This window comes from Rhinolophus ferrumequinum, chromosome 5, assembly GCF_004115265.2.
Source record: "Rhinolophus ferrumequinum isolate MPI-CBG mRhiFer1 chromosome 5, mRhiFer1_v1.p, whole genome shotgun sequence".
Classification (NCBI taxonomy): Eukaryota; Metazoa; Chordata; class Mammalia; order Chiroptera; family Rhinolophidae; genus Rhinolophus; species Rhinolophus ferrumequinum.
Window position 1 is genome coordinate 87479962 of NC_046288.1, and position 27773 is coordinate 87507734.

At 60.6% G+C, this 27773-nt stretch overlaps 1 protein-coding gene across 4 annotated transcripts; it reads right to left on the minus strand.

Moving 5' to 3' along the window:
- Window positions 1-598: 598 nt before the first annotated feature.
- Window positions 599-26195, minus strand: UVSSA (UV stimulated scaffold protein A). 4 transcript variants are annotated; one of them, XM_033106074.1, is made up of 14 exons: window positions 26114-26195; window positions 25023-25122; window positions 23567-23897; window positions 22137-22257; window positions 21022-21381; window positions 20021-20133; window positions 19805-19933; window positions 11580-11694; window positions 6749-6875; window positions 6246-6371; window positions 5551-5734; window positions 5190-5301; window positions 2561-2735; window positions 599-1121 (listed from the first exon to the last, which is right to left on the minus strand). In XM_033106074.1, exons 2-14 carry the CDS (start codon window positions 25118-25120, stop codon window positions 1028-1030), a joined length of 2085 nt encoding a protein of 694 aa, XP_032961965.1. In that variant the 5' UTR covers window positions 25121-25122; window positions 26114-26195; the 3' UTR covers window positions 599-1027. The 4 variants fall into 4 exon arrangements, with proteins under 4 accessions (XP_032961965.1, XP_032961967.1, XP_032961964.1 ...); XM_033106076.1 differs by having other exon boundaries at window positions 23567-23806; window positions 26114-26134; XM_033106073.1 differs by lacking the exon at window positions 26114-26195 and having other exon boundaries at window positions 25023-25903.
- Window positions 26196-27773: the final 1578 nt, after the last annotated feature.

Sequence of the window (27773 nt, forward strand, 5' to 3'; positions counted from 1 at the left end):
GACCCAGCAATCCCACTCCGAGGTTTACACCCAAGAGAAATACAAATATGTCCACACAAAAGCTTGTACACATGTTCACAGCGGCACTATTCTAACAGCCAAAACGTGTGCGAAACCCCAGTGTCAGCGATGAAGGACAGACGTTCAATGGAGGGTCAGTGGGAAGAGGAATGAAGTTCTGACCTGCGACACACAACGTGGAAGAACCTCGAAACCACTGCGCTGTGCAGAAGCCGGACACAAAAGGCCGCCTGTTATGCCTCAAATCCCACCAAGTGCTCGGACGGGGAAATCCACAAACAGTGCATCAGAGGGTGCCAGGAGCGGGGGAGCGGGACCGCTCGCGGGGACGGGGCTTCCTTTTAGGGTGACGAGAAGTTCTGGAACTAGGCCGGGTGGGGGCTGCACAACTCTGTGACGTACTCAGTGCCACTGAGTCGTACGCTTTACAAGGATGCATGTTACGGTGTGAGTAGTTATCTCAGCAACGTTTTTTAAAAAGACAGTGAGGTAGTTCTCCGCATCCTGCAGAACCATCACCAAGCCGTCCTGAGGTGAAAACACAGGTGTGACAGTACAAATGGCTCACTTCCCTTTGTTTGTGTTAAAAGCAGCATTTATATAAAAGTGGGGGTTGTCCAGAGTTCCTCTGAGCAGGCTGGAAAATGGGGGTCGGGGTCCCTGAATGCTGAGCTCAGGGACCATTCCATCGCTCTGAACCACTTCACAGATGCACAGGCTCTGCAGGACGCCCCCTGGGATGCGGATACCCGAGTTCACCCTCCGGGCTCCAAGGGCCTGTTAGGCAGCTAGACCAGCAGCCCAACTGTGGGAGCCCCCACAGCAAGGGAATGTCCACACTCGGGCATTTTAATCAGGACATGCATCATCTCCTCACATTTCATACACACAGTCATGGGGGCCGTGGGTGCTGCCCAGACCGGTGTGTGCTCTCCCATCCTAGTGCACTGCCAGAGGAAGAAGAGCTGATGACCAGAGGGGACCACAGCACACCTGGCCTGGCCCTCTAATTCAGCGCATAGTTAAACTGGTTTGCAAACTTCTCGTGCTTCTTCTGGTCCATCTGGTTCATGGCTGTGACCACCCTCTGCATGGCCGCCCTGTGGGGGAAGCAAAGCAAGACATGACCAGGTAGGCCCAGGGCTCTGACCACAGCCTGCCTGGGACTCAGCACAGGTCCTGGGGTGGCTGCCACACTCGGACCACTTGCAGACTCCCAGCTGATGAGCAACGCAGCTCGGAAGCTCCGAGTCCAAAGGTGGCTTTACTGGTGCCAGGTCGTGCCCCAGGATGAGGGCCCACGGCCAGCACGGGTGGGGAGCAGTGTTCAAGACGTAAAGCTAGGACACGCGAGGCTCAGTCCATCCATGTCCAGAGTCATGGGGGATACTCAAGAATGCGCAGGAGGAAGACGCGGACAAGGAGATCAAGGGCACCTCTGTCCAGGGTACCGCTGTGACGCTGAGCCTGGCTGCGGGGATGGTGGGGTCTGGACTTGTCAGGGTCTGTGCCCGGGAGGAAACCATGAGTGCTGGGTGCTGCTCTAGGGGCCCTGATGCCCTGAGAGGGGCTCGGTCACCCCAGCCCTCCTGTAGGGACAGCTCCAGCTGTTGGTCCCACAGAGGACACAGACAGGACATTCCTCTGGGTCAGCACCCAGGGTGCCCTTTACTCCTGGCTAGTCCACGGGAAACCAGCCTCGTGCCCAGAGCCTGGGGGCCAAACCCTCCTCTGGACGCTGAAGGCCAGGACGAACCAACAGTGAGAAGCCTGTGGGGCTCCATGTGGGCAACGGGGAAACTGCCCTCGTGTCCAGCCCCACTCAGGCCAGGAGGGCAGGAAGGGCCTTCTCCGCCCGGGATGCTGAGCTCTGCTCCTTCCAGGGCCGAGAGAGGGGGCTGCCTAACGGGCCGGCACCGGCAAGGTCTCGGCATGAATCTGAGAAGTGGAGCAAAGCCTCGTGTGCTTTTCTAAACAAAAGCCCTAAATGCTTTCTGGCAACAACTTAAACACGGTGGGAGCCTCTGGCTGACCACGGCCGTGGGATGGGCAGCGGGGCTGCTGGGCTGGCGGCCTGTCCGCTCGGGTCCTGCAGAGCCCCCAGCAGCTAGGCTGGTCCAGCTGGGCTGGGGACATGCTCTGACCCACCCCCCGAGCTGGTGGTGAGAGCAGCATGCTGGTGACCCCGGCCGATCTCTGTTGGGGCTGAAACTCGTGAAGTGATCCTTGTACTGCCAGCCTTGGAGGTAACGGGCCTCCTTGACGTCACCATGTGGGCACCTGGGCGCTGACCATGAGGGGCTAGCCAGGCTGGCACCCAGCCTTCCAGGTCAGCCAGGCAAGGGAGGATGCTTGTCTGTCCCCTCGGGGTGAGCAGCCCCAGGCCTCACTCATGACGGACGGCCTGGCTGGGAGCCTGGTGGTCACAGGAAGAACTTGTGGAAGACAGGGCACGCCAGGGAGACCTCAGGAACATCTCGCAGCTGGGCTGGCACCCTCCAGCACCCCCAATTCCAGGGGCCCAGCGAGGAGCTCTTACTTAGCGAAGACTTTCTTGGCAAGGCGTGTGCGGGTGGTATCTGCCCGCTGCTTCAGGTCAGTGAGGCCGGGGTGCTGCCTCCTCTTGCCTCGGCCTCTCCTGCCAGCCCTGGACGAGCCGAGATCCACACCCGTGGCCATCTCCACGTCTCTCATAAACTCGGGGTCTTGCCAGTCTGCAAGCACATCCCAAGATCTCAGGAAACACGTGGTACCAACCAGAGCCCCAACCTTCCCCGACAGGGCCACTCGGTTCGCCCATGACAGAGAGGGCAGAGCAGACGTCCTCCCATCCCCTGTGCCCGCACAGGCCAGAGAGGAGCTGGACGGACCCCAGAAGCCACTCCTGGTGCATCCTCTGACCCCTCAGACAGGACAGCAGCTGAGGCCAGTGGCTGGGGGACAGTGCTATCCGCAGCCTGTGCCCCACCAGGCCTGGGCTGGGCTTTCTGTGCACTGGTCTACAGGGAACTTGGCCACAGGTGTCAGAACAAGCGTGTTCACCCCGACAGCCCTGCTCCTCCCGCCGGTGTCCCTCCCAGCCAGGCCCTGCGGGGCAGCAAAAGTACCCCCTGGGGAAACGTGGCACCCAGCCCCTGGCTACCCCAGGCTGCCCCAGGCCAGGCCAGCATGCTCATGTGCAGGCTGCCGAAAGCGTTAACTGTGTGTGGCGGGAGCCTCCAGGCCGGAGGCAGGAGGCAGGCATCGGGGTCAGAGGCCAAGGGTCCAACCCTGCCCTGCCAGAGCCCCGCTTTGGTGCCACTTCCCGCCTGTGCCTCTGCTTCAGCACCCCTGGGGGGGGGCCAGTCTGCCTGCGAGGCCACGCAGAGCCCAGCAAACGTGGGGTCGGCCCCGCCTGGCCAGTTTGGGAAGGCCGCGCAGCTCAGGAATGATGGCACAGTGTCCCCCATGCGCTCAGACCCACAGACGGTGGTCCTGGCTCGCTGGACACGGCACACACAACGGTGCCCCCACACAAATGGGAACCTTGAGGGCCGGCATGTGAGCAGGGCACGTGCAGCGTGGGAAGAAGCCACGCAGCAGCTCAGACAGATGGCAAGGCCTCCCCAAGTTGATTTTTTGAAGTGAAGGACGGGGCTGCACAGCTCAGATACAGAGACGATTAATCCAAGATTAAGGAAAACTGTCTAAACAGTTTATCTCCCAGTAATAAGAAGGCGTCACAGTTTAGGAACCCGGTGAATGGAGCAATTGTTTAAACACAACGGGAAAACGCGGCGCCCGCTCGAGATGGAATGAGCATCTCAGTAAAATGAAGGAGCAATTTAAAAGCCTTTGAGGAAAATCAATAGATGCCGGGGCACGAGGCCTTCCTGGGCTGACGGCCCTGGAGCTCCGCGCGCAGTGTCACTGAGGTTCGCGCCGGGAAAAGAAAATTGCCCGCGTGCGAGGGAGGTGGATCGATAACTGCAGTTAGTGAAGAGACGCTATTTCACATCTGACTGGCCCTCGCCGTGCGGCCGTGGCCATACCTGTTGTTAACAAGTCACCGCAGGCTGGAGAAGCAGATACTCTTCAGGGTGGACACACAAATAGGCCCTTCATTGGCTCCAGTGTGAGCCCCCAGGGAAGGCCTCGCCCACCCGCCTGGGGGATGAGCAGGTCGGGAGCCCCGCCCTCTCTCTCTCCCTCCCTCCCTCCTTCCGGCCACCATCCAGGGCCTGGGGTCCAGGTGTCCACCATGGGTGCCAGGCTGAAATCTAGTATTTGTCTCTTGTGACAAAAGGAAAAAAACCCTAATGACGACAAACATGGCCAGCTGGGACCCTCACACGGTGCCAGCACTGTCCCCACGGACACAGACACCTTTGGCCGTCCTCGGGACTCTGGGGAGAGAGGGCGGCTGAGATGGCCAGGGTCTGCAGACTCCAATCCACTGGGTGTGCCCACAGCCACTTGTGCATGTCACCACCTGGCCTTGCAGTTTGGTGTTTGGGGCCCCACTGGGTGCTTGGCAGTGGCCAGCCAGCAGCAATGCCCCAACACGTACCGCGACGACACAGCTCCCTAGATTGTCCTGAGAAGGGTGTTTAGGTGGCTGAACCCCACTGATCATCTGATCTGAAATGGCCCACTGGCCACAAAACGGGAAGCCTTGATGGGGACCCCGAAAGCACGTTCTGTGGAGGCCCAGCGTCCATCTGCCGTCTGCCCAGACACGCACACACCACATATCCAACACACTCGCAGCACAAATGCATGTGTGCACACACCATGCACATGCCATGTACATGCAGCCCACGTGCACATGCGCCCACAGCCAGCCCTGCCCAGCAGTCCTCCTGATGGCCCACTGTGGAGGGGGCCCCCGAGGCTTGGAGAGAACGGAAATGAGCCGGTTTCCTCTCCTTGTCTCAGTTTCTTCATCTGTTTAACAGACGACCGAGCGCCCAGAACCCTAACAAGGGACAATAGGCAGTTTCTGGTATGTGTGTGCCCCCATCTCCCGTCAGGAGCTGCCTGGAGAACTGGCCCCCTAGAAGCCTGAGCACCCTAAGAGCCCTCCGCGGGCACACAACCAAGCTGGAGGTGGCAGGGGACCATGCGCAGATAGCACAGGGCTGCCCCTCACGCAGTGTCTGCCCGTGCCGCCCCGCCCCCAGGCCTACCTGGGCGCTCCGCCTGTTTCTGCAGCTGCTGCCTCTGCTCCCGGGCCCTGTCCTCCGGGTGGAGGGGCCGCCCAGCATCGTCTCTGGGGATGATCTTCCCATGGAACGGGCACTGCGGCAAAAGACACAGCAGCTCTCAGCCGTCCCGCGTCTCGCCTGAGTCACTGGCCTAAGCGCCGCCCTTCACTCCGCAGGCCCAGCACAGAGCAGGCTGAGGACACGCTGTGGAGAGAGGGGACACGCACAGCAAACAACCACAGACAAGCACAGCCCAGGGCAGCGGCAGTGGCACAGGGGGCTAGAGCCCAGCCCTCCCTCAGGCCACCAGGTCCTGGCCCACAGGCCCCGGCTGCCACCTCACCTTCAGCCGGTCCTGGCGCTCGCAGAGCCGGCCATCGGGCCTCGGGGCTCGGCACCGGTGCTGCACAGGCTCGAACGTCCCCGCAAAGGTGATGAGGCGGCTTGGGGGCACCTGGGACACATGAGCGCCGTCCAGCTCCGTGTCCACCTCGCTCGGCTTCCAGAAGCGGTGCTGAGACTCAGACCTATAACTCGAACAGATAGTGTGGGAGCCGTTGGGGCCACTGTGGGGCAGGCCAGCAGCCTAAGAGACAGGTCCCAAAGACTTTCGGGCCTTGTTACAGGCCTCAGAGGAAGACGGGAAGGTGCTCGGGTGGTAACAGCACAAGGCACCCACACCGCCTCCGGGACCAGCAGCCCAGCCTGGACCTGGACCTGGACCTGGCAGGACACACAGGCTCGCACGGGGGCTCCTGGAACATGCACCCTGATGGACGGCGACACACCCCCACCTCTGCCGGGGGCGCCACAGCACAGACACACAGTAGAGGCAGCGCAGGGAGGGTGGCTTCCAGGAAACTCCTTGCGGAGACCCAGGCCCGTGAGGGCAGCCCTGAGTTCATGCCGTATGATGCCTGACCAATGGGAGGACAAGGGACATATCCCCAGGGAGCAACGAGGTCAGAAAAGGCCCAGAAGGCTCTACAGCCCACACCCCACCGCATGCTGGGCGGCACCTTGGGGATCTGTACTCACTTGAGGACCCGCCTGCCCGTCGGCTGCTCTTGGCCCCAGTAACACAGGTCCACCCCGAAGGGCACGACGGGAGCCCGAGTCCGCTCTGCTGCCAGCTTCCCGGTCTCCTCTGGTTCCAGGGGTGCCCTGGAGGGACCACAGAACAGCAGGACACACTGACCGTGCAGGCCTCAGCCAGCTACAGCACCCCGCCCCTCCCTCTGCCCAGGCACAGGCTGGGGTCAGCGCACTTCAGCAGTGACAGCCGACGAGGCCCTGCGGGAGGCCCAGCCCCACTGTCCCCAGGGAGCTGCCCTTGGATCTGTGGTCCTCACCCTGGGCCGGGGGTGCCCTGACGTCTGCCCCTCGTACCCCAGAGCCTCGGGCCCGTGCAGTGCTCGAGGACCCCTGGCCTGCCGTAGGCACAGGGAGCAGGTGCTCTCCTGGCCGACGCACAGCTGGGGCAGCCTCGGAAGCTGAGGAGCAGGCCGGGCTCTGGGCAGAGGCAGGCGTTTGGGAGTCACCTGGGACACGGGGGGAAGTGGCTCCGGAGCCATTGGAGCTGGGCAGCAGCAGAGGTAGGGTCACACGCCTCCTCACCCGTCCTCATCCTCGCCTGCATACCCTGCGCAGCTGGGTCTCCCTGCAGCCCTGAAACAGAGGTTTATCTACTCCTGAGCCTGGACAGACCCCCTGCCTGCCACCAGCCGCCAAAGCCCCAATATTGGCCCTTCACTGACACCCACAGGAAAATGGCCAGAGACCGATCTCTGTAGGCCAGTGGCTGCACCCAGGTTCCTGGGGCAGGACGAGGGCCGCATCTGGCACCACCAAAGCCTGCTGTCCACTCAGAGCTGGCAGAACATGAATGGAGAGAAAGCGAGATCCGAGAGCTACCATGAAGGGAAGACCACAAAGTGAGCAGGTGCCAGGGAACGAGAAGACACACTTAGCCACTTAGACGGACATGCTATCTGAGCGCCAGTGGAGACGCACGTCTATGCAGGAGACATGCGGACAGGAATTTGCAGGAGCACGTGGTGGTGAAGACGTCTGGGAGACGATGGGCCCGCCGGGGACGTGGCACGCGCCAGACTGCTCTGGGAACGCAGCACAGGACCCGCTCTGTCGGGATGGAGGTGGGAGGGGGGATGCCGAGAGCACATGCTCACTGCAGGCCCAGGAGAGAAACCTTAAAGAAAGCAGGGCCACCCACTGGCATCGCAGAAAATGAAGTTAAGACGGACAGAAGACCTGAAAAGCCTCCGGAGAGAGGAGGCCAACTTTCCGACCAGCATGCTATGGGGCAGAAATTCCAACAGCAATGGAAGCCGAGGCCTTGGGAGGTCGTCATGAATGAGGCGAAGGAGACGCTCACGCCTGGCACCCCGGGCCTCGCTCCGCACTGCAGGGAGCACACGGTGCGCTTACCACGCACCACTCGCCAGCAGGGCTCAGACAGGGCAGGGCAGAAGCAACACTCCAACAGCACGTGGGCTGCATGTCTGAGGAGCCCTTTCCGAGCGCACACTAAGCTGCCAGGTAAAAAGGTGGCAAGTCCTGAGATCAAGGCCTTCTGAAGACCCAGCATCGCCCAGACTGCGTCCTCGGGCAATGGGTGGTCAAGGGCAGAGTGAAGGGCGCTTGGTGGAGATCCCAGGCATGGGGACCTGACGGACACGATGCACTTCGCACACACATGCTCCTACACTCTGTGTGCACACACAGGCTGTGGTCTCACTGACTGCGTCCCTCTGTCCACCATCTACCTGCAGACTCACCAATAACACTCGACTGAGACAGAAGTCAGCAGGGAACAGACTCAGCACTGAGTGCTTCCGCATGAGGGCGGGGACCACTCCCATTTCCTGGGGTCCTGAGCTGAGTGGAAGACACAGGACAGAGCCAGAGGTGACCGGGTCTACCTGAGCGCATGAGCTTTGAAGCCCTGGGCGCACTCAGGAGGCTGGGGTGCCGACCCAGCGCCGGCATCAACACATCATCGCAGGCCCGGCTCACAGAAGCGCCGAACGCCCACTCGGGGCTCTGGCCACGCCTCGTCGGGAAGTCTCACCGCCCTGCACTACTCGCACGTGCCACACGACAGGAGGGAGGCAAGGCTGGTAAGTGGACACTGTGGCATTTAGATGGATACAGTCACAGCCAAAGGATCAATATGAGGATTCCTAAGAGTTACAAGAATGAAATATACTTTTCATTGATTTGTTGTTTTAAACCATTAAAAAGATGGGTAAGCGTGTTAGAGCGGGGTAAATACTCAGGGCACTAAAACACTACCATTTTCATGTTGTTGTAGAAAATCAATCTCGCTGACATACTTTCAGAGAGAAAACCCAAAAAGCAGACGGCGCTCCTCAGCCACGTGTCCAGGGGTGCAGCTGTGCCTGTGGGAGGGGCCCAACCCTCACCACCTGCCCACTGCACCACCAGGGGTCTGACTCAAGTGTAGGGTCTTGGCGCAAACTCACTCCCACGGCTCTTAGAATCATGAAAATGTCCAAATCCCCTTACTGTTTAAATTGGCCAGTGGCACCTATTTGCCTGAAGCAGACAGGGCGGGAGACGGATCGATGGCAGGAAATGGAGGCTGGGCTTCCCGCAAACTTAGGCTCCCGCCTGACAGTATCGATTCCACCTCGTTCAGCTGGCCTTGTAATTAAAATGTAAATGTGAGAAAGAGATTATGTCCTGACAGAACCGGCAGGATTAGGGGAAGATAAAAGCCCCTCTGTGAAAATTCAGAGGAAATGAGAGAAAGCGAGTTCCCTGGGCTGTGGATTCCGCCGACCCACTGCAGACTCCGCTGCATTTAACTGCAGAACCGCTGGCGGGATATAGACTTGGAATGCAGACCTGGGGTAGAGACCCAGGGTAGGAACCGGGATACAGACCAGGATAGGAACTGACTCCAAGGTCCCTACCTGCCACCCTGCTCCCAGACGCAAGATGGGTCGGTGTCCCTCACTGAGACCAGGACTTGAGAGTGACACCCAGGGCCAGGGGTCATGGGATGGAGTCTGACCAGGGACCACGGCCTCCCTCCCTGCCCTCCGTGCCGCTGGCCCTGGGACCCCCTTTGCAGCCCTCCGTGCCTGGGCTGGACGGTGGCTGAACGAGCTCGGCAACCTGGCCCTTGGCCGTGTGCCCCACAGCCCAGCTGCTGGCGACCGTTTAGAGGCTATCAATTAACAGTGCTGGCCCAGACCCGCCACGACCATGGCCATCTTGAAGGTTACACACAGAATGTCGTGAGCCATCCAGAAAAGGGGCAGCAAAAGCAAGAGGGCCTCTACCTCCCTTGTAAGGCGACCGCCACGGGCATTTCAGACATGGCCCTGCTGGCCTGCAGCCCCAGAAGTAGATGGTCCAATAGAGGCGATGGGCCAAGGCACAGCCGAGAGCTGAGCGGCAGGAGCAGAGGGGGCGCCCTGCAGGCCAAGCTACTGCAGGACAGGACCCAGACTCAAGGAGGCCGAGGGACGTGTCACCGCCCGCAACCTTCCCAGGGGCAGTGGGGGAGCCACGCCACCGCCCACCGGGGGGCAAAGGCTTCACCATCTTGCACTTATTTCCTCCTAGGTGGCAAGAGGAGGTGGCGCAGCCTGAGCATTGCTCGGAGGGTGGCCATCGTGGTCACTACTGGCACCCATCACAAGCCACAGGCCAGGGGGAGCCTCATGGCTTCTGCTCAAAGGACGCAAAGCCCTCAAAGTGGGGACAGAAGAGGGCACCGCAAAGTGCCAATGGCCAGAAATTCTTGGCCAGATGACAAATGGAGGGTCAGAGCCCGCTCCCAGACCCCTGGCCACTGCAGAGAAAGAGGGTGGCATGCAGGCCTGAGGAGCTCTGGGCAGACGAGACCACCAGGTGCTGAGATGTGGCACTGAGGTAGGGCCCCTGGCTGCAGAAACCTGGAGCAGCAGCCAGGGGCTCAGCAGGCTGCTCCCTGCGGCTCTGTCCTCTGCCCACTGTCGACCTGAGCACAGGCGGCAGTCACTGCACCTAGCATATGGCGTAAGTACCTCCCAGGTACGTCGTGGGTGTGGGGCGAGGCCTCTGGCTGCAAGGTCGAAAGAACACAGAACAGAGGGCGGGGGTAGTGGTGTGGCCCAGTGTGAGTGGGGGGGGGACCTGCCCCAGCGTGTGTGTGTGTGGGGGGGACCTGCCCCAGTGTGTGTGGGGGTGACCTGCCCCAGTGTGTGTGGGTGGGGGGGTCTGCCCCAGTGTGTGTGTGTGGGGGGACCTGCCCCAGTGTGTGTGGGTGGGGGGGTCTGCCCCAGCTGCCAACTGTACCCTTTCACAGATTTGTCAGGGTAGGAAGCACCCAGGTCCAGGTCACTCCGTCGGCAGATGGCAACCACGAGAGTAAACACGGACTATACAAATGGAAGGTCGTGAAGTCTGGTTGTGTTAACTTGGCATGACACCCTAATGGGTCACGTCTTCACACTCGAGTTGTCTGTCTAAATTCTTTTAACAAATTTACATTTCATCCTACACACTCCCATTCAAATCGTCTTCTCTGTTTCACCACAACAGCCGTAGGTTTTGTTTTTGTTTGCTTCCTTGGATGTTCGATGTCCTGTGTGGCCAGGGTGAGTCAGAGGCAGCCCTAACGTGGGCCCACACTCCTTTTCCCTGGAGGGCCACAATCCTGGGGTGCAAGTGTGGCTTTTAGAGGATTTTTTGAAAAAAAGAAACTTCCAGACAGGAAAGACCTGAGAGGCAAGTGGGTTTGCACTTCCCGAAGCTGACGTCACTCCCTGTCAAAGTAACAGTAATCTGGGCCAGACGCGGGTCTGTGACTCCACAAACCACGAGGACGGACGCTGCCTTATGACACTCCCAAGACATGGAGACTGGGGAGCAAGGGAGCCTGGAGAACATGCGTGGCCGCCCCCCACACCGAGAGGCAGAGGCTTCCTCCCTCCCACCCCACATGGCAGGCCCACTAGGTCCCTCCTAAGGGCAGGACTCCCGTGCTTGTCTGCTCGGGGGGCACCTGTCCCACCCCCACAATCGCTCCCGCGGGCTGAGACCTCTAGTTGCCCAGCTAGGCTGCCCCTCGCCACAGTGGGGAGGTCAGTGCAGGCCTGTGTGCCAAGGTGGGGGCCCTCCGAGGTCCTGCTGTGTGTGGACGGCCTGGCAGTACTCACAGGAAGTGGAAGTAGGGCCTGCCCAGCCGGGGATGACAAGAGTCCACGCAGGGCGGGCCTTGGGGAGGGCCCTGGCAGAGCGCACCCAGGGCACGGGAGGGGCATCACACGACTCCAGACTCTGGCTGTGAGGTCACAGGCGAGGGCAGTGTCCTCAGCGCCCCCACCCGCCACTCACCGTCCTTGGGCCACAGGTGGTCGGGGACGCAGGCTTCGTACCCCTCCTTCTCTGGAACCTCCACAAAGCCTTGGTCATCTTCATCGTCCTCGTCCAGGTCGCCCAGGGCTGCTGTCTGTGGAGACACACCCCTAGATCTGTATGTGGACAGAGACATTAGGCTGAGGCCCGGGGGTCCCTGGCCCCTCTGTGGAGCTCTCAGTGCAGGCGGGCGGGGTCAAGCGTCAGCGGGGCTGGACACACTTAATGGCCTCTGAGCCTGTCCCGTTGGTCTCCCACATCACGCAGCTCTACAGCGCCCTCCCTCTGCGTCCATGGGATGGGTGGACCTGCCCAGCTGCCCAGTGACCTCCAAAATGTGTGGGACAGGCACCACTTCAAAGTCTCCCAGAGCAGATGACATGGCACATTTCACCCCTCCAGAGGCAAGGCCCTTGGGCACTGGTGAGGTGACAGCCCCTCCCTTCCAGGCTGAGCCGCAGGCCCTGTCCAGCTTTAGCACCAGCCCTGCTCTTGGGCCAGGTCCCCACTCAGGCCTCCGGTGGTGCCGATGTGACCACAGCACTTCCGGAATGTTCTGTCCCTAACAGTGATGTTAAAAAGCCACCAGTTTCCTTTGGATGAGGCAACCTCCCCCGTGCAGGTTGAGGGTGGTGGTGTCACTGAAGCTGCAGTGCAGGTGGGGGGCAGTCCAGAGCCACCAGAAGGGCTGGGGCACCTCCGCCGTCTGCCCTCCACCCCCTCCTGGGCAGCACCCGGCTGAGTGGGAGCAGCAGGGTCTCCAGCAGAGGACTCATCTCAAGAGGCTCCACAGGAGGGGGTTTCCCTACGGGGTGACCGACAGCCACGCACACACTGCGGCCATCGAATGCCCTGCTCAGAAAACCCTCCAGGGTCGGCTCAGGTTTCACCTCACCCTCATCCCACGTTCTCAGTGACACCCACACACCCAGGGCACCTGTCCTTCCTGAGACGGTCATGGCGGGAAGGCATCCCAAAGCCCCCTGCCCACTGCCAACCCTACCGTGGAACACCCAGGGGGCTGGCTCAGCCCAACCAGGGCGCTGTTTCTTGCCTCCAGCCCTCAGGCCAAGAGAGGGTGCTGCTCCCAAAATGGCAATGCCCGCATTGCTGCCACAGCCAATGGCAGGCCACAGAAGGAAAGGTCTGGAAGGGAGATCCTGTCAGACAAATACTGGCATTGGGACATGGTAACGCCGTCACAGGCAAACTTTGAAAACATAACCATCTGACACAGGCCTTTGCTTCTGAAATCATCCTCGACAGTGATGCCCCAGAGGGACACAATGGCAGCCATGACCCCGAGGCCCAGCCCGCTGACCACAGGGCGGGCGGCCACATGTTCATCCCACACCAGCCCAGCCACCAGGCCGACGGCACCCCTGAGCTGCCCATCACCGGGGAGCAGTCCCGCGGCCCCTGCGTCCAGGGCATCAAGACGGCATCAGGCGGTACCTGCCGGAGGAGCCCACGGCCAGACGCATAATCAGATGCTAATGCACTGTTTAGGTACAACCCACCGCCTTGCATCCGAAGGCGCGGGGGACATTCATCACTGGAAACTGTAATTTTTGTTATCAGTCTAACACTGATCAAAAGGGAAGCCTGTCTCCACCGCTGACCTGTGAAACGTCCCAATTATACTCTTTGGAAATGACAGGGGCACTTAACTCCCGGGCTGAGCAAATGACGACAATCAATCACGTTTGAATAACAATGAGCCACGGACCTGAAAATTATTTTTGTATAGAATCTACCCAGGAATTTATGAAAGGTGGAAAGCAGCCCAAGGTTTTAGGGCATTATGGTTCCCGGCCTGTGCAGCGCGTATCAAACACTAAACAGAATTTATGTGTTTTAATTTTCTAAAAGGTAGATGTGGATTGGGGCTACACTGCATAACACACAGTGCCAGAGCTTAAATATGGGGGCCATTTTCATAAAGGATTATGCTTATTGCTCCCACCACTGAATTTCACTGGGGACTTTTATTAAATTTTCATTTCCTAAAAAATATTTAGCAGCTTAGCTAACTATTAGGAATTATGCCTTCTTTTCCCCAACTAACAGTGTTTACTCCTGTGATTAAACATGGAGCCCTGGGCTCCTTTGTTCTTAAATCAGCACAAGCAAAGCCGGCCGGGTAGCGCCCATGTCTGGGACACACGCACACACACACGTCCTCTGTAAATGCCGGGCGGAGGGCTCCTGAGCCTGTAGGAGCACCCTCCTTAAGGTCCCCACGGCCAGGCGTCCAGCCAGAGCTGCTGCCAAGGACCGGGGCCCTCCCGCAGACCGGGGCACCCCAACCTGTGCACGAGGACTGTATGGCCCCTGGGTACCCGCTCACGGCAGCACCGACACTGAACTCAGGCTCGAGCGCTGCCACTGCCACATCAGATCCCAGAGCACAGTGACCTGCGTCCGGCTCTAGGCGGACTGCACATCAGGGAAGGGCTGTGACAGCGGACATCCAGAGGCAGAGATCTAAGCTGCGCGTCATGGAGCTGTGACAGCTGTGTGACCCGCTCACGGGCCTCACATCCAGTGCCAGTTCAGAGAAAAGCACCACCACCCGCCAGGCGAAACATCAGAAATGCAGTGCGCCTGGGAGACAGGCTCCTACGCTGCCCAGGGGCCGGTCCTGTGGTTCCAGGTACCAGTGATGGAGACTTCCCCTCGAGGTCAAAGGTCACAGATAGGGTCAGCAGACAGCAAGGAGCCAGGTGGGGGAGGCACTGGGGAGGGAGGGGGCAGAGCAGGGGTGCAGGGCCACCCGAGGTCACACCCTGGGGGCGTCAGCTGGAGAGGGGCCATCTTCAAAATGGGTCCAACTCATAAACTGGTCCCAACAGCACTTTGCTGGCCCCGGAGTTTTCTGATGGCGATGAAACCAGACCCGGTCCCTCGTCTGGGGGATACGAGATCGCTCCAGGCCGCCCCTCCTGGGGCATGCGCCCGCCTCCACAAACAGGTGACGGCCCAGGCAGGTGGTCAGCGCCCTGCGGCCAAATGGACACCTCCTGTGCTTTGTGGAGGCTTTGGGAGCATCCAGGCCTCTGGACCGCAGACCGCCCATGGCCCAGGGAGGCACAGAGGGTGGCCTCAGCCTTCTGCTGGTTTTATACAAACTGATTCTCACCCACAGTTAAAAGGATTTAGAAAAATGAGCCCCTGTGATCATAATTAAACAAGCAATAAAGCGGCCAAAATATACAACGCAATCAGTTTACAGAAGTAGGGCAGCGAGGCACTAATTATTTGAGGAGGGACAGGCAGAGCGACCTCGCCCGGGAGCAGCGTGCCCGCCACCACGTGCCCAAGATACAGCTGGGACCATTAAATAAATTTTGTACGATCTAATTAACTTGGTGCACAATCTCAATTACTTTTCACCCAAGAAATCACTTTTGTTCAGTTTGTGTGTTTCCCTTTTAAAAAAAAATGATGTAAGGCCCTCGTCAGACAAGTGAGCTCCCACCTGCATTTGTCTCCCAGCGCTTGATGGCTATGCATTTAAAACCCCATTCTGTCTTATAAACTAAAAATTAAACGTGCTCAGCTGTGATGGTCGTCATCGTGGCTGCTATTTATATGCTAATGCCCTCCCTGAAGGCCCCGCAAATTGCCCAGCCAGCCGCTATCTCATGTGCATCTCCGGCTGCTGGGACGGACCTTCAGAGGGCAGAGGACGATGGTGAGGCGTGGGCTGACCACAGCCAGCATGCGGCCCCGTGGGCAAGGCCAGGCAAGCCTCGCGGGCCAAGCACCGCCTGCCAGGGTGCCGCCGAGCCCTAGAGCATGAGGGCCCCTCCTGAAACTCCTGACCAAGAACCTGAGACTGCGGCCACACAAGCCGCCACGCTCTTGACAGGCTGTCACCTCCAGCTCTCGTCTGACTGAATCAGCGAAGGACCGAAGCTCGGCACAGGCCTCACGTCGGAGCCGCTCCAGTGCTCCCGTCAGTCTGCTGGGGATGGGGGAAGGTGCCGCCACCACAGGTCAAGGGGACACCTGCAGGTCCACTTCCAGGGGCTGGCTACGGCCCGGAGCTCTGCTGGGTCTGGGCAGGCGGCCGGGCAGACAGGTAAGGGCGCGTCTGTCAAGGCGGATGCCAGAGACGCAGGCCGGGCATCAGAGTCTGTGCTGCAGTCCAGATGGACGGCCCTCTCCTCCTGGTGACCACATGGGGCGTGTGCTGAGGGGCAGCCACGTCCTCGCCTGGGCTCCCTGCACTCCTCGGAGGCCGACATCACACCCCGATGGAGCACAAGTGCTCCTTGGCTGGAGCAGCGGCCGCTCCAAGCCTGGATAGGAAGCTCGGGCCGATGGTTTCCACGTGCTCTCCAGCCCTGCCCAGCCTCCTGGGTGCTCGGGAGGTAGGACTCCAGCCATGTCGCTGCGGGTGGCACCCTCCTTGGGCGAATCGGCCTTGGGAAGACGCCAGAGCTCACACGACTGCCCCCAGACTCAGTCTCCTCACCTGTAAAATGGGGAGTCATAGCCTAACCCAGTCATGGGGCTTTTGGAATTAGAGGGATGACACGTGCAGGGGTTCAGAGAGCAGGGCCGTTGGTGAGGCCCAGTGAGGCAGGTGTTCACACAGCAGGCAGGGAGAGGCCGGGGCTGAGATGCTCTCCCAGGCCTCGCGAGATTGGCGTGCAGACCCCTCCCCTGCTCTCAGCCCCACGATGCAGCAGCTTTGTGGCCTTCAGTGTGATGGAGGGGCAGCGTGCCCGGGAAGGTTGTTTACTGGCCCTGCCGAGTACAAGGTCCCCACGCTGCTGATTTAGTTTCCCTGCCTCCAGGGGTGTCTGACGCATCCAACATTTCATTCCTTGGGTCTCCGGCTCTGCCCTTTTCGCCTACAGGAAGCCAGCACTCACGCTCCAGCACAGGGCAGCCGTGGCCTCCTCGAACGGTGGTGGGTGGGCCCCGAGGGAGGGGAGGCAGCAGGTGGCCCACACATTCAGAAAAGCTCAGGTAGGGTGGGGTGGGTGAGTGGGGAGGGGTCGCAGTTAAGACCACGCGGCTGCCGCACCGGACCATGGACGGGAGAGGACGATGCCAGCTGTGGCACTTCGGACGTTTCAACACGTCCCCAACACCTACAACCCCCACGCCGCGGATGGATTAGACAGATTGATGCTTAAAATGGTTTTTTTTCTGACTTAGTGGTTGGTGGGAAATTATTATTTTCTTAATTACACAACACAAAATAATTGGTGATCTTAGCTACCTAATTAAATGGCAGGCAATTTGGAAGTTTCCAAAGGATTTTTATCAGTGTAACGGATGTAGCAGCTGGGGACTATCACCCGTCACTGAGAACGGCAAGGCTGGAACTAAATCTACCCAATGACGCTCACTATTGATCTGTTTAAGATTTATCCCAGCCGGCTTCCAGACGGAACCGAGACGGAGACACTCTATAAAACAAACAGTTAAACCTACTTAAACCGGCTTAAATATTTTTTAAAGACAGGCATCTACGTCAAGAGAAAAACAATACGTAGACACCACTGGCAACAGGGGCAGAAACAGGAAATCAGAGTCACAGTGCCTAGTGGAGCCTCAGAGGCCAGCTCCCGCACCCCACACCCCCGCCTTGGGACCAGGAGCTCCTGGTCTGCGTGGGTCTCAGGCACACGTTCGTGAGAAGCTCTCAGAGCCAGCGTCCGGCTCAACCTGTCCTCCGTGCACTCAGGACGCCGAGGCCAGGACTCACCCCAGCATTTATGTGGACGTGGGGACAACAACTCCTTCCTACTTTCCAGTCACCACGCCGCTCGCTGGCTGGCGGCCGGCCGCCCTGCACAGAGCGGGAGCAGATGTGCAGATACGGCGGCAGCGCGTCTATTCTGGGAAGCGGGCCTCGCCGGAGCGGGGCACTGCCACTCAGCCAGGCGGCCCCAATCGCTTCATCTACAGCCCAGCGCTGAACGAGCAGAGTCTCCAAGGATCTCGGAGCAGCGTCTGCAAAGTGTCCGTCGGCTGACAGAGGCAGCGACGCGCTTCCCGCTGAAGCCTCGGCCCTGCAGCGGCTCCGCCCACCAGCACCAGGCACCCATCAGCTCCCGGCCGGCCCTCCCTGCACCTATCAGACCGCGTGGCCAGAGGGGGCGAGGGGCCTCCACTGCCCAGCGCAGGGAGGGCACTCCTCGGTGCGGTGCCTGCCTCGGTTTACCCTGTCGTCCCCATGTCAGTGGACAGATACGGCCCCCAGGTCAGCCAGTCAACCTGGCCAGTCCCTCCAGCCTTCAGAATGGACAGTGCATCTCCTGAACCAGCCCCCCGCCCCCAAGCCTGCTGCTGCCACTGAGAGCCGAGCCCTGAACACTGCATGCATCCTGCAGGGGTGCATAAGGAGCCTGCGTGTCCTCCCATAGATGCTGGGGTGGGGGGCGAGTGCGCGTTTCTACTAGTGAAGGTCCCAGTCCCACGTGAACTCGGAGGTGGCCAAGAGGCTGACAGAGGCCCCAGGTCTATGTGGGGCAGCGGCAGCCAAAGCACAGACAGATGCCACCCCCCGGGGTGACCAGGCCTAGACACGGAACCCAGGGAGGGCCCCCCTCCACAGAAAGCCTGAGCCCCTTCTGTCTCTGGGCAGCCATGCGCTCAAAAGAGGACACATCCTGGTTGTCACCCACCCGCACCCAGCGGTGCTTCGGGTGCCTGTGCATCCTGGCTGCCAGGTGCAGCTTCCGGTGACGCGATGACACTCAAGCCAGAGCCAACAGCCAGCTCGTGCACACAGCCACGGGGAGCTGGACTTCGGCCCAGGGAAGACGCCCGCGTGCCCACCCACCGCGCTCAGGCCCAGCCGTCTAGCCTATGACCCCGTGTCTGCTGAAACTGAGAGATAATGAGAGATAAACTCCCCCATGCGCTCGGACACGCTGACCAGATCAATCACCATCCTCCCGTGACCAGAAAGACCTCTTTCCACTGAAAAAGAAGTATCTTGGTCAGAGTTCACAGAGCTGACTTATTTCGTGGTTGAGTTACACCCCGGAGCGCAGCTGTCAGGCCTTAACGAGCCTATGGAAATGCGGCCACAGCAGCAAACGTCCCCAAGTTTCCGAGGACAAGATCGCCCTCTGCCGGTCCCCAGGGGCCGCACAGGCGCCGACAGCAGGCGGCCGTGCACTGCTCAGCTCACCTGGTAGGGCAGGTGTGGGGCAGCCAGCTGCACCACGGGCACCAGGACAGTGGGGGCCAAGACCGAGGGGGTCAGCCACTCTCCTTCTAGGTCTCAGTGGCTTCGAACTTGATCCTCTCCTCAGCAAGGAAGTGTTCTTTCCACCCCAGATCCACATAGCCCCCTGCTCTGTAGGGTCCCCATGGATGGGAAGCTGTGGCCCGGGGCCCAGGGCCTGGGGGAGGGGCGCACTCTGGTGTCACCAGAAACGGACCAGGACTGCATCCAGCCCCGGAGATCCCCTTCTGGTTGGTACTGCCAATGGACCCCTGGGAGGACCCAGCTCCCGGGCCCTTTCGGCATTAAGGGCTAGGTCAGAATGCAGGCCGGACAGAGGGGCCGGGGGCCACATCTCTGAGGCTCGAAGTCGCTGCTTGGTGCCTGGTGCCCCGGGAGTGGTGGGCTTCACTGTCACGCCATCACCAAGTGCCCCCTCAGGCCTGCCCTGCTAAGGGACTAGCACTCAGGACGAGCTCCTCCCTCGAGAAGCACAACCTACAAGGCCTGTGGGTGTCACATGCCCAGCAGACGGCTGCCTGGAGTGTCCTCCCCAAGTGGCACCGGTCCCCATATTCACCCTGCTCAGCCACCAGGAGCTCCTCAGCCTGCTCGGGACGGCTGAGGTGCCCACCTCCCCAGGTGGGGGCACTGCCCTCTGCATAACCCTCGAGGGAGACGTCCTATCCCTGTGCCCTGCAGGCACACTGGCTCCCACGTCCTTGGCTACGATGTGGACGAGGGGACGAGACCCGAGGCCTGGAGTTGCTGCTGAGCTCATGGGAGGCTGCACGCGGTGCTCAGCCAGACCCAGGGCTGCCGCCTCCTGCATGACACAGGGGCCCCCTGTCTAACCGGGAACCCCCACGCCCTCCCTCCTGGACCCTGTCCCAAACCCTCCATCTGCAGGGATGGCCAGGGCTGAGTGAGGAAGGAACAGGAACATTCTGGAGCCCAGTGGGTCCTGCTGAGAGGGCTGAGCTCGGACTGGGGCGGCCGCACTCACCTCCCGCCTGTATGCGCCCTCGGGTTCGATGCCCAGCTCCCCACATCTGCTCAGCGCGCTTTCCAGCTTTGCCTTCAGGTTGATGGTGGCCTCTAAGTGCCCGCCGTGCAGCCCTGCGCGGGTGAACAGCTGCCAGGAGGGGGCGTGTCACAGTGCAGGTTGGGCACCCTCCATGCCTAGCACACCCACCTGTGGGCCTGACGGACAGTTGCTCACCTGGACCCAGGCGCACACGGCCGGCAGGTACTTGTTCCGGATGAGCTTCAGTGCGTCCCGGGCTGACTGGATGACGGCGCAGTTGTCCTCGTCCTCCTGCACCCTCAGGCTGTCTGCAACGAGGCACATGGGTCACTAGGGGCCCAGGGCAGGTCGCCTGCCCTTCCAGCCATCGCTGCCCTATGCCACCCGGGACCCCAAACCTACAGAGATTCACCACTTCGTGATTTTGGCAAAGACCGCTTCAGCCTGACCCCAACCTCCCTCCACGGGTCTCACCGACACAGACCCGCCCGCCCACAAGCCTGCGGCGACCCCAGAACTCCTGCCCCCAGATGGAAGCCCCGGGTCCTCCCTCTGCCCCACCGTGCCAGGCACTCCACCTCCTGCACCACCGGCTCCTGGCCCCCAGCCACACAGCGGGCAACTCCTTGGGGCTCCCAGGGCTCACGGTGGCTGGGGGTGGCCAGGTCTTCCTGCAGCTACAGAGCCTGCTGCTCCCCCCACCAAGAACATACCTGAAGGGCCCCAACTCCACCCACACCTAACACAGAGGTCAGGGCGCCTGTTGAGAGAGCCGGGCCACATGGGGTGACAGCTCGCAGCTAGAACGCGGGGCCACGTGGGGCCCTGCATCTCACTACCTGCATCGTTACAGGCACGCAAGCAGCTGTTTCTCCCTCTCACTTTTCTCCCAGGCAGGAGCGGGCCTTGCTGACCCAACGGCCACGTTCTGACCCCGGTGGACTGGGCAGCACGCCTGTAGCTCCTCCAGGGGCTCCAGGGTCACGTGAGCGTCAGGTCCACCCTGGCCACCCGCCTGCACATCATGAGGGCTGTGCGATCCACAGCCTCAAGTAACCTCTCACCCCAACCTTGGGGGTCCCTCCCCGCTCAAAGCCCCAGGAGGTCTGAGCGCTCAGAAGTGGCCCAGGAGGCCTGGTGCGGGGGCAGCCCGGGGAGCCCCGACCAGTGTAAGGAGCGGGGGACAGCCCTGTCACCTGAAGAGAGCTCCACGTCCAGTGTGTACTTATGGGAGCCCAGCCCATGGCACCGGACAAACTCTTCCTGGTCGCTGTCCTCATCCTCCTCGGAGGGGCTCCCTGGGGTGGCCTGGGACGGCCCCTCCCCACCAATGGCTGCCGGACGCCATGCAGAGGCAGGCAGGGACTTGCTGCAGCACGGCTGCTCCTCATCCTCGAGGTTGGGGACACCAGCTAGGCAAGGGGCACCCTCCTCAGATGCACCAGAGGCCCCAGTGGATGAGGCGGGGCCCAGGCTCGGCCCCAAGTCAAAGGGCACCAGGAGCCGGAAGCAGCTCTCCACCTCCGTGAGGCAGCCCCGGATTTCTTCGGACATTTCTGCAAAGACCAACACGCTGCTTGGAGGTCACGTCCTAGGACAGCAGCACCCGCCCCACGGCAGGGCCCCCTGTCTGAGGGAGGCCTGTCCCTGCAGCAGGTGGGCGGCCTGCACACCAGCCTCTCCCCTCCGGCAGAGACCAGCACCCTGGCTGGGAGGGTCAGCGGAAGCCACAACTGCTGCAGAAACCGTCCAGCTCAGCGCTGCAGCCGTCCTCCCATGTTCTGGGTGACACAGGCCGAACTTCCAGAAGGAATGGAAAGGCGAGAGCCATGAGGACACAAGCCACGCTCCAGCCCCCAGCCTGAGTGCAGCTGTACCACGGCTCCCCACCGGGGCGCAGGGCCGGCTCTGTGGCCTTGTCCCAGGCCTGGGCTCCCTGGAAGTGCCTTAAACCCGGCGACCTCCCCTGTGCCTCACACACTGGCTGTTAGGAAGCAAGTGCTGGGGTTCATGGGAGGGGCTGGCAAGAGCAAGGTCAGACCACCGACTGCTGCAGGAACCTCACTTCTCCCTCCTGCCCCACCCACCCCTGCACACAGGGAGGTCGTTGGCCAGTGTGACCACCAGGGGCGCAGGGTCCCACCCAGCTGCCAAATGCAGGAGGTTCCCGGCAGGAGGTGGGAGGTGGGGGGTGGGGAACATGTCTGCCCAGTAGTCTGCCCACCTGCCGCACCCCTCCGCACGCAGCAAGCCCTGAAGCCCAGGAGTGCGACCTGGAAGGTGCGGCGGCATCAGGGTCCTGGTAACTTACCCTCCAGCTCCCGTACAGCCCGCTCAGCCCTTTCCCGGTAGAGCCTGTCCAAGCGCTTCTGCTTCTCCTCTTCTCGCTTTCTCTCCACCGGAGTCCTCACATTCACATCTTGAAAATCCACCTGAAAGATTGAGTTAAAGATGAGACCCGACTGAAAAGAACACAAAATAAACAGAAGTCAAAAGGGGCCCCAGAGGGGCCGGCCCAGTGGCTCAGGGTTGGAGCTCCATGCTCCTAACTCCAAAGGCTGCTGGTTCAATTCCCACATGGGCCAGTGGGCTCTCAACCACAAGGCTGTCAGTTCAATTCCTCAAGTCCCGCAAGGGATGGCGGGCTCCGCTCCCTGCAACTAGTAACAGCAACTGGACCTGGAGCTGAGCTGTGCCTCCCACAACTAAGACTGAAAGGACAACAACTTGACTTGGAAAAAAAAAAAGTCCTGGAAGTACACACTGTTTCCCAATAAAGTCCTGTTCCCCTTCCCCAGAAAAACCTTTTAAAAAAAAAAAAAAAAAAAAAGGGAGGGGCCCCAGAGGGCAGCCGGTTTGCTCAGTGCTTAGAGCAGGATACTCATAACACCCAGGTCGCAGGTTCAATTCCCACATGGGCCAGTGAGCTGCGCCCTCTGAAAAACGACGGCTGAAAAACGTCTAGACTGAAAACTAGACTAGACTGAAACTAGACTGAAAAACGACGACTTGACTTGCAGCTGATGGGTCCTGGAAAAACACACTGTTCCCCAACATTCCCCAATAAAAACTAAAAAAAGAAAAAAGGCAGGGCCCCCAGAGAAGACGCACCAGCACATGGCCAGATCTGTGGATCTCTTCCACTCACTATTCAAAACACAAGGAGATACTGAACTGTATGTTTAATCCCTGGGAAGAACACAGCCAGCAGTATTTCCCCACAATATGAAAAACAGTGTGGGAGGGAGGGCAGCGTGTCCACTCCCTTCAGCACCGGAGCTGGCTGCTGGCGGACCCAGGAGCCTGAGACCACCACCTGCGCATGGGCCCCAGATCTGTGGGGGGAGAGCTGGAGCCCACAAGCCACAAGCACCAGGTAAGGCCTGGGCTGCCCCAACAAGTAGGGGAGGGTGGTCGCAGCCGGCCCTGCTAGACTTCATCCATGCGGACCCAGGTGAGCACAAAGCTCCAGGGTGGGAGGGACCCCTGCCACACAGAAGGGCTGCATTGCAGAAGTGGAATCTCACTTTCCTCTCACTTATACTTATACACCGTGGAAACCAGGCCCACAGGCTCAGCCCCACCCACACCCAGGTGTGAGTTTATGCTCTTCCTCCCGAAGCTGCCCTCCCATTTCGGGAGCCCCCAGACCTCTGCCTGCTGGTAACCCACAACCCTGGCCCAGCAGCCAAGGCACCAACCAAGGCTGCCCACCAAGACAGCATGCCAAGGCCCACAAACCTGTTGGGTGTGTCTCAAGAAGTGGTGGCCCAAGGCGAGCTTCTTGTAGGCCGCGCCGAACCTCTCATGCCAGCCTTGTACGGCCCGGGTGGCAGCCTGCCTCAGCCTCTGGGCCACCTCCCTGGGGGGCGGCAGGGGCCGCCTGTGGTCGGTGCCCAGCGTGAGTTCCAGGAACTCCTGGAGGTCGGAAACGACCAGCATCCTGAACTGGTGAGACCGGACGAAGAGCTCGTCCACGATCTGGAAGGCAGAGAGGCGGATCTCGGCATGCTCCCGGCTCAGCTGGGCCATCAGGAGGCGGTAGGCGTTGCTCAGCTGCTCCTCTGAAGCCCTGGGGATGCCAGCTGTCCTTACCAAGCGCCCGATGCCAGAGGACAAGGAAGTTAAATGCTCTGTGTGGGGACCGCATTCACAAGTGGCAGGGACCTGTGCCCTCTCTCAACCCTCATTCTCCTTCGTCTGGAGCAGGGTGGACAAACCACTGCCCTCGGCCAAATCGGCCTCTGCCTGTTTCTTAAAACCCACAAGCCAAGGACACTTTTTACATTTTTAAATGGTTAACACAAATCACGAGAAAATGCTTCACGACATATGAATTTAAATAGTTGACACAAATCATGAGAAAATAGTTCATGACAAACAAAAATTATGAGATTTCAGTGTCAATGCCCGTATGTTTTACTGGGACACAGCCACGCCTGTCCACTCACGTCCCCATGGCTCTTTTCCTCAGCTGAGTGGCTGTGGCAAAGGCTGAAATGCCACCACCCCCACCCTGTAAGCACTGCTGCTTGGGGTTTTCCGGGGCATATAGTGAAACCTGATCTGAGCTGAAATTTTGTAACTGAAACGTAAGTTATTCATCGCTTAGTAAGCAATGCCTGTGTTTCTTGTTTTGTAAACATGGGAAAAGGATGCTCAGTAAACCCCTGGCTTCTCTTCCCAGGGTCTGAAGCTTGTCAGCAGATCCTAGCTGACCGGTCTGCGGCAAGACAGAGGGCTGGGTGGACACACAGGCCCTGCTGCGCCAAGGGGCAACCCACCCACCGGTGACATCTAACTTTCCTCCCACCGCATATTCCAACAGTAAAACAAGAGATGTCCACTCATCTTTAAGTCACATGTGTGCACTCAAGGGATGTGCTGTATCACACACGCAGGGGTGTGGACACACCCAGTCCTCACATGTTCCCCCAGCACCGCATACCCCCACCCTGGGGCCCCACAACACGACCACCTGCCCGAGCACTGCAGGGCCCTGTGGCAGCGTCCTGGGTGTGCTCCTTTGGGGGTTCTTTCCCAGCAGAGACATGGTCGTGGGGGCCGACCGGGGAAGGCTGAGATACACGCAGGTGGTGGAAGGCCTGGCCCCACGAGAGGCCTCACAACGTCCTAGGGGTGTCATGGGCTCGCTGGGCCAGCCAGACACCAGGAAATGCTGACCCTTAAGACATACTTGCAAATTTTCTTCAGCTCCTTCATTTTCTCAGGATTCAGTTGGGGTTCTCCGGAAGTTGTGAGGTCTTCTACCAACTCTGAAAGTCTTTGATCCATATCTAGAAACATGCAACCAAAGCCACTAGGGACCAGCTAGTGCTTCACCGTTCTTGACTCTATGAACAAACACTTACTAAGTTCCACTGCATGCTGGGCATGGGCGTGGGGGGACGCTGGGGTCTTCGTGCCCTGGCCCCTCAGATGACCTCACGGATGCCAAGATCTAACAATTCAAGGTGCGGGCCCAGGCAGGGTCAACAAGGCCTTTTTGGTGGTAATTACGAAAAGGGCAACAAGCAAACGTGAACTCTGGAACCCTACAATCACAGTGTTTGGCTACGAGTGTGACAAGGGAAGACATAACCGTCTGTGCTTAAGTTAGCTTTTCCCAAGTGGGCCAGGGGCACCCCTTCCCTTGCCAACTCTGCATTCCTAATCCACAGGGCTGGGCCTCTGGACACCTCGCGCCTGAGTCGCAGCTGACTTTTCTAAGGAGACCCGATTTGCCCCTGGGGAGCCACCTGGAGGCCAGGTGAGGGACTAGCAGCGGCTGGGTGACCCAGGAGCCCGGGCAGCTCACGGCAGCAGCACAGGAAGGCAAGGCACGGGCCGTTCTACAAGAAAGGGAGGGGTGGCGTGGCTGCCGGGCTCAGCTTTATTTGGTGGAAGGAGGGCCCAGCGGGCAGGTGTGCGGGGGGCAGGTGGGGCTGTCCCAGGAACGAGAGGAGACGGACGGTGTCCCGGAGAGGAGGGAGCGTCCAGGGAAGACGAGTGGGGAGTGCCGGGGAGGTGGGGTCCTGGGGAGCAGTGACGGATGCCCCGGGAAGGAGGGGGACCGCATCCCGGGGAAGAGAGCAGAGGGGCGGTGTCCCGGGGAGGAAGGTGCGTCCTGAGGAGAGGGGCGGTGTCCCGCGGAGAGGACATCCCGGGAACCGGACCCGCCCACCGGCCCCCCGCCCCCGCAGCGCCGCCCCCCACTCGGCTGCTGACACCGAGCCCCAAAGAATAAGTCGCGCGACCCCTGACCGGCACTGCAGTCATAACACCTACCGCGCGACCAGGCCGCTCGCCTCGCCCGCCCCTTCCGGCGAAGGACCCGCCTCCTGCCACGTGCCCCAGATCGCTACAGTCATTGGCTCGCCCTAGCCCGGGCGGCGCGCGCAGGTCAGTGCGCCGACGACTGCACCTCCCGCGCGACGCGATCACTTTCACCTCAGCCCCGCCTATTCCGGCGGAGGCCCCGCCTTCTCTCGCCCTGACCCTGGAGACGGGGGCGGGGCCAAGGTCTGCGTGTGTTGCAGACGCCTTCCCGGCGGGGGCGGGGCTAGGTGGAACCTCCGGGTTAGGCTAAGCGCAAGAAAAAAGACGCGGGAGGGCGCAGCAAGTCCTTAAAGGGGCCGGTCCGAGGGCTCCAAACTCGGTGTCCACGCTGCGCCCGCCAGGAGGCTCGCGGTCCCCAGGCCTTGAGCCTGCGACGGGCCAGCTGGGACAGGCCAGGTGGGCGCCGGTGCTTCCGCCCACACGCGCGGCCCACCGATTCTCCGAGGAATCTGGAGAGGGTGGGGACCTCCGGGGTGGGTTGGGAGGGGGCTCCTCCCTTGGGACCTGAGGCGTAGGCGTGGGCGTAGGCGTGGGCCTAGGATGCGCTACAGCGAAGTGAAAAGGGGCGGCCTGGGGAGGAGGCTCTGAGATCGATCCAGAGGCCTTCCTCACGGAGGTTTCCGCAGGCGCCGCCAGCCCCCACCCTCCCGAATCGCCCGTCACGGACTCCCCGCAGGTGCCCCTACCCCTTCCTTAAGGGTTTGAAACCACGCTACAGGTATCTCTGCCTGGCCAAACTTCCTCGGGTCAAAAACCCTGCCCAGTCCATTGGCCTACACCCTTCCTGAGCTTCATCTTTCCCCAGGACACCCCTGCCCAGTGGCCTGCCGGGCAGAGCTGCCAGCCTCTCAGGGCACGCCCCCACCGCACCCCACTCACGCCCCAGTCCTGGGAGGCTGAGGGGTGTAACCTTTGGGAGTTTGCATTCCTCATCCCGCAGCCTGGGAACTAGGGTGCCCAGATGATAGCCCGAGGTCCAGACCTGTGGTCCAGCCAGACGCGCACCCAGGCACCTCAGCCTGGCCATGACCTGCTCTCTAGGGCTCCTGGCCAGCAGCCCAGAGGGGACTCTGGGGGTCGCTGTCACAGCACTTCAGCCAGGCTCTAGGGAGATGCTCACCCCTCACCTGTCAGGTCCCCCCTATCCCCAAGCGGTCATCTCAAGAGGACAAGGTGGGTGGCCTCACCCCCACTTAGAGCCCCCACGCTACCTCCCCTCCCACTATGTACTGGGCCTCCCAGCCCCTGGGCGTGCCACGTGCCGCCCAGCCAGTGTAGTGCCCCCCAGGCTGCACTGTCACCTGCCTCAGCAAAACCCCTCTTTCAGATTCTGTGCTGCTCTTCCTGAGGAAGGCCTGCTGGGGGGAGACTGGTTATTTCTAGGACCTGGGGTGGCGGCAGAATGGGATGAAAGCGCTGAGGACATGGGCCCACACGAAAGTGTGGACACCCACGTCCACTGCAGCACTGTTCGTAGTAGCCCAAGTGGGAGCAGCCCTAATATCCATCAACAGGTGGTGGATGAACAAAATGTGCCTGTCCTTCAGCCTCCAGGAGCCAAGCACCGACACATGCCACACATGGCAACCTTGAGAACGGTACAGGAAGT

Coding starts and splice junctions, on each gene's coding strand:
- UVSSA (XM_033106073.1), bottom strand. CDS start 25,132: ATGTTTCTAGATATGGATCAAAGACTTTCAGAGTTGGTAGAAGACCTC. Junction 21,382..22,136: donor GGCTGTACGGGAGCTGGAGG/GTAAGTTACCAG, acceptor TGGTCTTTGCAG/AAATGTCCGAAGAAATCCGG. Junction 19,934..20,020: donor CCGTGTGCGCCTGGGTCCAG/GTGAGCAACTGT, acceptor CCCTCCTGGCAG/CTGTTCACCCGCGCAGGGCT.